Genomic DNA, 12,521 nt, shown 5'->3' on the forward strand with positions numbered 1-12,521 from the left:
GTACCATTGATGCGTCAATAAGCTGCAGATCCACAAAGAATGGACTGCTGTTTCACAGATAGAATAAGGTTAAATTTTTAAATTTAAAAAGGTTAAAAATGCAATAATGGTCTACCAGATGTTGTTTTTTTCCAGATTTAAAATGAGATCGATTTGGACGGATCTATCATCCGAAAAACATCATGTGTTCTCTCCCGTCAAAATTTGACCTTGAAGTTTAACTTGATTCTGAACACCAGTTTTGGCGTGAACTAGAACACAATGGGTGTAACTCACCTTTGGACTGTATTAGCACCAGTGAAGCAACGCGTCTCTCTCTCCTCCCTCCGAGGCCAGACTCTGGCTGTGGACTTGGGGTTGTGGATATGTGAAATGCAGTTTATCCAGCACAACCCAATGTCTTTTCAGACGCCCTACCTGCGCACCCTCTACTTCCGCATTCTGAAATTGTTACAATGTGGAGTTAAACTGGTCTTTGTGGTGGATGGGGAGGCTACGCATATCAAGCTAAATACAATGCTTAAAAGGTAAGATAGATCATTGTAAGATAGACTATGGTAAAAAAAAGTATTGACGCTTATGTGAGATAAGTCACGTATGATCAAAATCTAATCATCCAATTGGCATACAACTTTTTACTAGAGAGAGTGAGACATGACGCCGAGCGTGCAAAACGCCGTTAGTCAGAACAAGAGGTCATTCAGAACATCTGCTAATTTTTTCAGTTTTGCCATGTGAAGAAACGTAAAACGATAAAAGAGCGTCAGACACGAGACAAATGAACATAACAAGACGTCCTAATATGCAATCCAAAAATTGATTCGACCCATAACCTGATGATTATCATTTATAGACCAACATCAATTGAAGACAGTCTACATAGCCCATGGCTCTATATGAGCAAAATTGAACAAGAAAATCTAAACAATTAGAAAGTTTCTAATCGAAGATTTAGTGTTTTAGGAACTACTAAAAATAAAAACACTTTTAAGAAAATATTTCCTGTTCGCATCGTTAGTACGGGTAAATGAAGCAACAACCTTGTGGTAAGCAACGACAAAACAAAACAGAAGCTAAAGTATATTCAAAACGGTCAATAATGGAAAAATATGAATCTTAAAAGGTTAGTAAAAAGCACGTTTTAGGAAAAACTCATTTGATATTATTTATCTGAGGGTTAGTCAGTTTTTTCAGTTCCTCTGAAAACTCAAATAATTTTCCCCTGTTGTTTTTCAACTGCAGCTAAGTAAGGTAAGCTTTTTTCGTAGCATAATGATAGAACCATTGTTTCTGTGGCACGCACAAGCGAGATTTTTGTTGAAATCTTTAGTTTTCCCTATAACCGGTTAAAAAATATTTTTATGAAGTATCCATGGCCAATAAGTTAAAGGAAATTCTTATCCGCTTTCTTCTCATTAGTTTTCTTCTCTGCCTGTTGAGGTGTATTTTCAACTTCAGTGCAAGCAATAATTACCTGCAATTACTTGATCAATTCTTCATCTAAAATGTAATTTACAGTAGTGTGCAGGACAATGTATAAATGTTTGAAGCGTTTAGAAATTCTTATCGTCTTATACTTGAGCTATTTTTTGAAATGTGAAAATTCAGTATGGTAATTGAGATGCACTTCTGTCAAAATTCTTTTCGACAAATACATGAAGATAGCACAATGACTAGTTAATGGCAATAATTGTCGTGCGTGTATTCTACGTACTATATGATTACCTTTTGTTCAGATTCAAAAAAGATTCGGCAGATACAGTGAGCACTGTTTGGATGGAGAGACTCAAGAGCAGGAGATCATTCAGGAGTGTTCAGAAACAGTGCTGCCAGCTGCTGGACGCACTTGGAATCCCCCACTTGGAGAGTGAGGGAGAGGGTGAACAACTGTGCGCCATACTCAATCAACAAGGTAGTAATTTGTTGTTTTTCGGTGTTTAAACAGCAATTTAACGGGAAGCCTTTTTTTCGCCAATCAGTCTTCGTCTTCTGAGCATTTTGCCTGACCGTTTGTCCGTTTATGATGCGTTTTTGTTTCATTTAAAGCCTAAATAAATTAGGGCGAAGATCAGAGACTCAAACCCAAAATTTCAATTGGAGAAACTTTAATTGAGAGTGGATTTGGTTAGATTTTTTGCTATCTTTTATTTTTTCCTTTTCAAATACGTTCTCCTTGAAATTAAACTGTTTGCAGTTTTTAATTTGTATAAAAGTCAAGATATATTGTCAGTTTTCATGGATAGACTCTGAGTGATGTCTTCGATAAGGTTCGATGCTGGTTATTTTGCCGTTGAATAGAAGAGAATATTTGTGGTATTATAAATCAGGTATTGTCAGGAGATCCTAAAATTCTAATTCTGTTAGGTACTCTTTGCAAATACGTGTTGATTTTTGCTGCTTTCCAGAGCATGAGATTGCCGTCAACTGTGGGGTTCCTTTCTGCACTGTCTTTGAAATTTAATTGGGTATCAAGCTTTAATTGAAAGTTTCTTCCCATGAAAGTCAATCCTCCCTATCCAAATTAGAGACCCCCACCCGTGCGCTTACCAACCTGCCTACCCGACCTTTTTGAATATTTTGACTTTTCAACTTTTTGAAATTTACACCCTTGACTTTTTGCGTTTTGCTTGATCTAATTTTTTCGCTCATTCACAATTTGAAGCAGCTGAACTCAATTGGCAACAGGTTGCCAAAAGTCAAATGAAGAAGTCGTGTAGGAATTTACAGGTCTCATGAAATCTATTTAGTCATTGGATTAGGTTTAAGAAAGTTTTCATGTTTTTCAGCGTTTGGTTTGTCCTTCATTTCTAAGGGAAATTTTAATATCTATACGAGATATTTTATTGATTGGTCTATTTTGAATTTGAAGGCAAGGATATGACCTGTTATGTGTTGTTTTAAATTAACCTCATGGCACTCTTAGACAATTTGTGGATGAGACTTATGCGAACATTTTTCCTGAGAATATTTTCTCTGTGACTCAAAATATCCCGATCCCGAGAGTTTTGTAGAAGCTTACACGAAAGTGTAATGAATAGCTTAAGTAGCAATTGTGGTTTGAACGTTTGCATTTGTTGGTTTTTATTTGCTTTTCTCAAATTATTCATAAGCATCTTTTCATGTTCTCTTTTGTGTTGCTACTTTTGCTACAGTTGACAGCCTTTAAAGAGTGCGCTCTTGAAAATAAGTTGACCTGAGACAAACTCCAATTTCTACACAAATTTCTATCAAAATCGGCCAGAAAAAAATGCTTGTAGGGAACTAAAAGTAAACTGTTTTGAATCCCAATCCTTAAGTGTGTAAATTGTTGGTTTGAAAATGATACCGCGAACAGATCATATAGGTGTTTATTGTTCTACCATTTCAGCAAATTGGGGGAATCTTCATGAAAGTGTTTTTTTTCATGCAAGAGTGTTTTTTTGCACTAGGCCATGTCAGAAACGCAACCTAGAGGAAATAAGTGGTACCATATTAAAGCTCTGGAACGTAGGCTCGTACTATATAACTTTTTATAGTAACAAGCAATTTGAAAATCAGTTTTCAAGACTTTAGAGCGAGTTTCGATTTGATGGGGGGAAGGTTGGGGCCAGTGCTGGTGCTGGGCTGAGAGGGGAGATATGAGATCTGTCTTAAGATATGTTCACACTTCGTGATTTTTGAAGTCAAATGGAAGTGATGATGTTAGTCACGCCGCAGATTGAAGGGGAGCGAAAAAAAACAAATGATTTTGCGGCGTGACATTTTTTCACTCTAATTTTACAGTTGAGTGAGAAAATGGTATTTGAAGAGAAAATTCGATTTCTCGATTTTGATTTTTTTCACATACGGTAATTACACTTTATTTTTAATAGCCGCCCTCATCTTCTCAGCCGGCTATTATAGCGCTCCTGTTTTTTTTTACTTCGTCGAACTTTTTTGCTTGACCCATTTTGCCGCTTTTTCGACATTTAGCGTGAAATCTTTTTGACTTCTCTAGGCTATTTTCTCTCTTCTCTCATTCTGCTAAAAGTGATTTTGAACATCAGTTGCTCAGCAAAGCAATTCAAAATGAACAGAGTCAGTTTAAAAATTGCAGTCAGAAATAGAAACGGGATAAACCCATAAAGCCCAATTTTAGATGCCCGCTATTTGAACGTCGTTCCTATAAGTATTATTTACCTCTCTCTAATGCTTTTTGGTATTGATAGTAGTCCTTGTAGCCTCTCTCTAAGAAACAGAAGTATGTTCAACTACGAAACGCCATCAAAATAAATCGGACTAAGAATGTTTTTGTACAAAAATCTCTTTTTCAATATCTATTTCAATCACAATCATGCTTATTGGAATCAACGGCGGCTATTCAACTGCGCCATACTCAATCAACAAGGTAGTAATTTGTTGTTTTTCGGTGTTTAAACAGCAATTTAACGGGAAGCCTTTTTTTCGCCAATCAGTCTTCGTCTTCTGAGCATTTTGCCTGACCGTTTGTCCGTTTATGATGCGTTTTTGTTTCATTTAAAGCCTAAATAAATTAGGGCGAAGATCAGAGACTCAAACCCAAAATTTCAATTGGAGAAACTTTAATTGAGAGTGGATTTGGTTAGATTTTTTGCTATCTTTTATTTTTTCCTTTTCAAATACGTTCTTCTTGAAATTAAACTGTTTGCAGTTTTTAATTTGTATAAAAGTCAAGATATATTGTCAGTTTTCATGGATAGACTCTGCGTGATGTCTTCGATAAGGTTCGATGCTGGTTATTTTGCCGTTGAATAGAAGAGAATATTTGTGGTATTATAAATCAGGTATTGTCAGGAGATCCTAAAATTCTAATTCTGTTAGGTACTCTTTGCAAATACATGTTGATTTTTGCTGCTTTCCAGAGCATGAGATTGCCGTCAACTGTGGGGTTCCTTTCTGCACTGTCTTTGAAATTTAATTGGGTATCAAGCTTTAATTGAAAGTTTCTTCCCATGAAAGTCAATCCTCCCTATCCAAATTAGAGACCCCCACCCGTGCGCTTACCAACCTGCCTACCCGACCTTTTTGAATATTTTGACTTTTCAACTTTTTGAAATTTACACCCTTGACTTTTTGCGTTTTGCTTGATCTAATTTTTTCGCTCATTCACAATTTGAAGCAGCTGAACTCAATTGGCAACGGGTTGCCAAAAGTCAAATGAAGAAGTCGTGTAGGAATTTACAGGTCTCATGAAATCTATTTAGTCATTGGATTAGGTTTAAGAAAGTTTTCATGTTTTTCAGCGTTTGGTTTGTCCTTCATTTCTAAGGGAAATTTTAATATCTATACGAGATATTTTATTGATTGGTCTATTTTGAATTTGAAGGCAAGGATATGACCTGTTATGTGTTGTTTTAAATTAACCTCATGGCACTCTTAGACAATTTGTGGATGAGACTTATGCGAACATTTTTCCTGAGAATATTTTCTCTGTGACTCAAAATATCCCGATCCCGAGAGTTTTGTAGAAGCTTACACGAAAGTGTAATGAATAGCTTAAGTAGCAATTGTGGTTTGAACGTTTGCATTTGTTGGTTTTTATTTGCTTTTCTCAAATTATTCATAAGCATCTTTTCATGTTCTCTTTTGTGTTGCTACTTTTGCTACAGTTGACAGCCTTTAAAGAGTGCGCTCTTGAAAATAAGTTGACCTGAGACAAACTCCAATTTCTACACAAATTTCTATCAAAATCGGCCAGAAAAAATGCTTGTAGGGAACTAAAAGTAAACTGTTTTGAATCCCAATCCTTAAGTGTGTAAATTGTTGGTTTGAAAATGATACCGCGAACAGATCATATAGGTGTTTATTGTTCTACCATTTCAACAAATTGGGGGAATCTTCATGAAAGTGTTTTTTTTTCATGCAAGAGTGTTTTTTTTGCACTAGGCCATGTCGGAAACGCAACCTAGAGGAAATAAGTGGTACCATATTAAAGCTCTGGAACGTAGGCTCGTACTATATAACTTTTTATAGTAACAAGCAATTTGAAAATCAGTTTTCAAGACTTTAGAGCGAGTTTCGATCTGATGGGGGGAAGGTTGGGGCCAGTGCTGGTGCTGGGCTGAGAGGGGAGATATGAGATCTGTCTTAAGATATGTTCACACTTCGTGATTTTTGAAGTCAAATTGAAGTGATGATGTTAGTCACGCCGCAGATTGAAGGGGAGCGAAAAAAAAACAAATGATTTTGCGGCGTGACATTTTTTCACTCTAATTTTACAGTTGAGTGAGAAAATGGTATTTGAAGAGAAAATTCGATTTCTCGATTTTGATTTTTTTTCACATACGGTAATTACACTTTGTTTTTAATAGCCGCCCTCATCTTCTCAGCCGGCTATTATAGCGCTCCTGTTTTTTTTTTACTTCGTCGAACTTTTTTGCTTGACCCATTTTGCCGCTTTTTCGACATTTTGCGTGAAATCTTTTTGACTTCTCTAGGCTATTTTCTCTCTTCTCTCATTCTGCTAAAAGTGATTTTGAACATCAGTTGCTCAGCAAAGCAATTCAAAATGAACAGAGTCAGTATAAAAATTGCAGTCAGAAATAGAAACGGGATAAACCCATAAAGCCCAATTTTAGATGCCCGCTATTTGAACGTCGTTCCTATAAGTATTATTTACCTCTCTCTAATGCTTTTTGGTATTGATAGTAGTCCTTGTAGCCTCTCTAAGAAACAGAAGTATGTTCAACTACGAAACGCCATCAAAATAAATCGGACTTAGAATGTTTTTGTACAAAAATCTTTTTTTCAATATCTATTTCAATCACAATCATGCTTATTGGAATCAACGGCGGCTATTTTCCGGCAGTCTGCCGGGTATGTTTCTAATTGTTTTTGTTCGTTTTTTTACTGTTTTTGTGAGTTTTTTTTCGAGTTTTTCTCTAATTACATATGGTCGCAACGAAGAATTGTATTTTAGGACTGTACCTGCTACGTTTTTATTATTTCTTCGTCAAGATTTTCGGCACGACCATATGACGTCGATATCACTTCAGATTCAATTGCGAGCGTGACGTTATTTTATCCACAAAATTTTGTCTACCATTTCTATCAAAATTAGAAAATTATCTGAACCATTTCAAAAATTTCTGTTAAATTACTTTTCCTAGCTTCATCAGCATAATTTTAAAAAAATTTTCTTGTTCTGGTTCTAAGGGTGAAATATTAATTTTTTGGCCCGTACGTGTAGTGGCCTGTAATTTCCTCATTGGTTAATAGCCGCCGTCAGCCTCTCGACCTTTTGTCTCCTCTTTACCTTCTGATCACGTTTTTCGTTTTACATAAGTCACGATTTTCACTCTTAAATGGATTGTAAATTGTTTCAAGTAATGTAGTGAATTTGGTCAAAGTCAAAAGAGCGAAGTTAAAGAAACGGGATGAACATATAAAGCCAGGTCCGTAAGTCATAATGCATTAGGTTATCCAAGTTCATGAAAGCGATTGCTAGCTGGCATTAGTATTATGCTTAATAGCCGTCAATTGAGAGTCTGAATTAAGTGTAAGTTTTGAATCTAACGGCCTAATATGCAGAATTTACGCACCGATAAGAACACTTTGACCCTTAGAAAAAATCTATCAATTTCTCTCTTAATTTTTTTCTTTTTCTGTTTTAATCCCAATGTGCGTCAAGCGGGTCAGCGGCGGCTATTTTTCCGGCTATTTGCTGGCTATGTTTTAATTTGCTTTCAAGATAAAAACAACAAAACTTCCGAACGACTGCAAATCAATTTTTTTCTATTTTGTTTGATAATTTCCAGTTTTATATTTTTTTTCGTCTGTTTTTGTTGTGTATAGGTCAAAGAATCATTGTCTCTACTATTAGTTACCGTTTTTTTTTGTAAAGAACTTCGTGGAGTTGAAGATTACAAGAGAAAAATTGTACGTAATATTTGAAAATTTTCAGTTTTGTTTTATTCGCTTGTTTTGTTTATTTCTTATTGTTTGCTGGCTAACTTGATATGAATTGCTTTTTGATGGATGAAATTGGTTTTGAAGGTACTAATAATGAAAATTTTTAATGTCTGTGCAATAAAATCGTCAGTTCTTCCTTTTTCTTTTAATTTCTACTGTTTGGGTGTGGAAAGCGGTAAAAATATTCCACAGATTTGATTATTCGCAAGTGTTCTTTGAAATAAGTCAATGGAAATTTTGTCAGTACTCAGTTTCAACAAGTTTGCACTAAACATTCAATTTATGGCCCTCTGATTTTGTCCCATTTATCATTTTGTGTTGGAAGGGTCAACAAGTTGGATCGCACAGTTGTTGTTTTGTTGTTTTTCGCTAGCTTTGCAATCTGATGGGATCATGCGTTATAATGAATCTTACTCTTGATATACATTTTCAAGAATATTTGCACATCCTCCTTTTATTAGTGCTGATGCGTATCTCAGAAATTCAACTGTTAGAGCTTCGTTATCTCATTGCTGGCATAAATTTGATTTTTTGTATCTCTTTTGAGTGTGTTTAGATATTAAATTTTGCGAGGGTACGTTTTAGTTGCCATTTTTGAAAAACTTAGAAAAGTTCATTCAAATTGTTTTTGTTCCTCTAGGTTCGTACGGCTCCGAGGTTCAGAAAACTGTACTTGTCAGATTAGGCTGAATTTTTTCGTTCAATTTGTTTCTTGTTATCAACTTGTTATTTTTCTTTGTTTTAATTTCTTTTATTAGTTTTTTTGCTTAAATTTGATATCTTGAGGCACGTTTATGAATCATGTTATGTATGAATGTACTATGTGCAAAGTTGGGTTAAATATTTCAGGCGTTGTTGACGGCGTAATCACAAATGACGGCGATGCTTTTCTCTATGGTGCTTCCAAAGTATACCGCAACCTCTCATTGGGAGACAAAGAACCGTCGATTGAATTGTACGACAGAGATCTCGTCAATGACAGACTTCGCCTCACACGTGAACATTTGATAACATTCGGAATTCTCGTAGGATGCGACTATATGACAAGAGGAGTTCCAGGCATCGGTAAAGAAAACGCTCTTCGTTTTCTGAGAATTGTCAAGAAACCATTACACCTGTTCAATCAAGCTCATAAACTTCTGAACGACTCGACGCACTGTGCGTTGTGCAAGCATAATGGAGCGAATCACGCGGAGAGAGGATGCTCACAGTGCAAAAGTAGTCGAGGTTGCAACATTAATTCGGTCACTCTTTGTTCATGCACTGAACACACTAAATTGCACTCAAATAATCACCAAATTGTGTTCACGCTTGAGAGGTGTACCCAGCTGGAAGATTTCCCTTTCAAACCAGTCGTGAAAGAATTCATAGACTCCAGGCAGAAAACCGATCATTTGGCCCAAAAATTGCGGTATACGTGTTTGTCTGCCCAAAAGTTCAAAGCTTTTGCTTCGCTAGTTTATATGTGGGATGACAGTTATTGTCTGCAACAGGCAATGAATATAGCTGTCACTTTTCGATGGAACTTCAAATCGTGTATTGAAGCTCACGGATCGAAAAGCTCGGAGTGTATTTGTGATTCGCTGAGACCAGAAAGAATTATTAAATTCAGGAAGAAGAATTATGAAAACTGTTTAGAAGTGCAATGGTCTTGTCCGGATAATTTTAGAAATGTCTTTGAGACTTTAAATTTATCAGATGGTTGCAAAGAATTGCGAACTGTTGAATCAATTGAGCTCTTGAAAAAATTCTATCCTGGCCTCGTGGCAGAGTTTGAAAGCGGACAATCTGAGAAAAGACCACGAAAGAAAAAGTCCTCGAAGGTGGAAGCGGAAAGCGAGTTCAATAAAGAAAATGAGATGATGTGCATTATTGAATCGGAAGACTATCGAAACGAAAAGTTAAATGACTCGCTGAAGTTTTTGAATCTTGAATCTCCGTCAAAAATGCGCAAAACACTCGGAAAAATTGACGACATACTAAACAATACTCCAAAACAAGTTCAAATCTCTAAGAAAGTTGCTGATGTACAAGATGCTCGTGCTCATAAACAGGTTAAATGTAAGGAATTTGTCAAAGACAAGAACTATGTTGAAAGTAATCAGAATACTTTGAAACGATTATGGTGTCCTTCCCCATCCGGTGATCAATCTTCATCACAACCAGTTCGAAGTGCTCCTAGGATTACATCCACACCCTACAGAACTCTAATGTCCCCCGCTTCCTTCTTCCAAAAACGAATGCTCGGAGATGGCCAGATTACTGGAAAACTTCCAGGAATTGTCTGTTCGCCTATTAAGGAGAAATTACACCACGACCTTGTGGACTTTAGGATGCAGCAACTCCAAACTGTTCCGAGTCCGTACCTAAATGTTGAGGAAAGACAACGAAAAATTGTTAGGATTCCTGTAAAGCATCCATCCGCTCACGTTCAGAAAAAACTTGTGGTTGCTCGAGAGGAAAAGAAAGTTTCCAATAAAAAGGTGAATAAGTTGATAGATTCCGATAGCGACCGCGATTGCAGTTCGGATTCTTCGGACGTAGAGGTGATTGAAGGTCCAATGTCACGTGAGAGGGAATATGAGCAGAAACAGGATGCAAAGAGATCACGAGATGTGGCGCATAAGCTGGTCCTGGACGATTCGGACGAAGAAGATCAAGGTGCACGTGCAACCAAAGATACTGTCTCAAAGGAAACTGAAATTCAAGAGAAACAGAATGTTAATCCCGCTAACGGTTTTCAAGCGGGTAAAAATGACCCCTATTTTAGAGAAGTTCAACTGACTCAATTTAATTCAAATGAAAATGTGGATTTTGGTGTCAGGAGTGCAGCAATCGGTGCTGTCGAAAGAAAAGTGCCCGATGATCGAAAAAATGCCGAGAGAAAAAGAGAAGACGACGACGATGATGATGACGATGATATTGTGTGCCTTGAGGATATTCCACTTATGGAGCGCCTGAAATTGCGAAAAGCAACTGGTCAATGCTAGAGTTGTCAAATGTTGTTGATAATTGATTAAATGATAATCTCAATAATTTTGATTGAGTGCATCTATTTTGTTTTGAGTTGGAGTTTATGCTTCATTCAAAAACTGCTTTAGTTTGTGGATATGAAAACTAATTTTCTTCTTGCTGATGTTGTTTTACTACTTGTGAATCATCAAATTTTTCTCAACAATTTATGTTAATTAAAAGTGAATGCTGTTGTCTGAACTGGAACGATTTTTAGTTTTCAGAAAATTTTATAATTTTGAGAAGAGATAATTTTGAAGTAATGTTAACTTTATAACTAATAAGTTGGATTCAATCACCGGGAAGTGCTCTTCCGTGGCACAGTTTTCCCGCCAGTGGCGCTCGGGGTAACCAAAAAGAGTTTTCATGGACCCTTATAAATAGCCGCAAAGTGATAGCTGGGGCTATTATGGCCGTCTTTGTTTTTTACGACTCGAAGAAGAATCTTGGGTTTCTTGATCTTTTTTTAACCGGAAGTGCTATTTTTTCAAAAGGCTTTGACGATTGTACGGGAAGTACTATTTGTTAAATGACTTTTCGACTCTGCAAAGTGTTTCTGAGAGAATTGCGCATATAGATAAACGTTTTGGCCGTTTTTTGTCCTTTGGCTCAAAAATGATACCTGACTTATCCTCGCCGACTGTGTCTTTTGTCTCAGAGTTAATTGCGGAGTTAATTGAGTTTTTCTTAAAGTAAAATTATCATTTGTTATTTTACAATTTTCAGCCTGTCAGATTTTTTGAGCCTATGAATATTTTCCATCCTAAGAATTTTGGGCAGTTTTCAACGTTACCAGATTTTTTTAGTAATATGAAAGTTTGCGGTATCAAGATATCACAATGAGTGTCTTCTGTCAAAATTATGTCGCTACATTTAACTTTTTGAGTCTTTCATCATGATCTCTAAATGATGTCATACTTGTTTTTATGTTGGCTGGTTTCAATGATGTCAATGCTCTGATTTTTCTCGTTATGAGGTATACCTTTTTCACTGATTTTTTTTCTTCACATATGGTGCGGTAAAGAACATAAGAGAAAGCATAATGCTTTGGGATGTGGTTACGGTTTTGCAGGTGAAGTTCCGACGCTTCGAGTTGTTCCGGATTTCTTCGGGTCATGTTTTTTATTTCGTCGTCAAGATTTTTGTTACGACCATATGACGTCACAATCGCAAATCTACTTTTTGTTCATTCGTTCACGCAATATCAACTGAATTGCGTGCGTGACGTCATTTTTCACTTAGTGGAGCGGTTTTTTTTTTCATTTGAGTGATTAAGTTTTTGGGCACACGTGACTTACCTCACAATAAAAAAATGACTTCATCGCTCTAAAATTTACTTTTCTTTACTTTAAGTCAAAGGGATAATGTCAAGCGAGTGTGTGCTTCTCTAATTGAAAGCATTTTGAGAGCAGCTAATGGAAGCAGCAATAAGTTGAAGAGATTTTTAATCAAAATATAACGACAGCATTTAATTCTTCTTTCTTGGTTCGTTTCTTTTGCTATCTTTTTGAGACTGCAGATCTACAAAGCTATTGTGGCTATCTATTTTTTTTCAATCTGCCAGCTATGTTTTTTTTAATAATATGCGAATGTGCCGTTTT

The 12,521-nt window shown here is 36.3% G+C and overlaps 1 protein-coding gene across 1 annotated transcript; it reads left to right on the forward strand.

Annotated features, from left to right (window-relative positions):
* Window positions 1-139: 139 nt before the first annotated feature.
* LOC142343217 (flap endonuclease GEN homolog 1-like) lies at window positions 140-11,107 on the forward strand. The gene is made up of 3 exons (XM_075394974.1): window positions 140-527; window positions 1,737-1,912; window positions 8,758-11,107. The coding sequence occupies exons 1-3, from the start codon at window positions 262-264 to the stop codon at window positions 10,896-10,898; spliced, it is 2,583 nt and encodes an 860-aa protein (XP_075251089.1). The 5' UTR covers window positions 140-261; the 3' UTR covers window positions 10,899-11,107.
* The last annotated feature ends 1,414 nt before the right edge of the window (window positions 11,108-12,521 follow it).

The sequence above is a fragment of the Convolutriloba macropyga genome, chromosome 7, assembly GCF_964194025.1.
Source record: "Convolutriloba macropyga chromosome 7, txConMacr16.3, whole genome shotgun sequence".
NCBI lineage: Eukaryota > Metazoa > Xenacoelomorpha > Acoela > Convolutidae > Convolutriloba > Convolutriloba macropyga.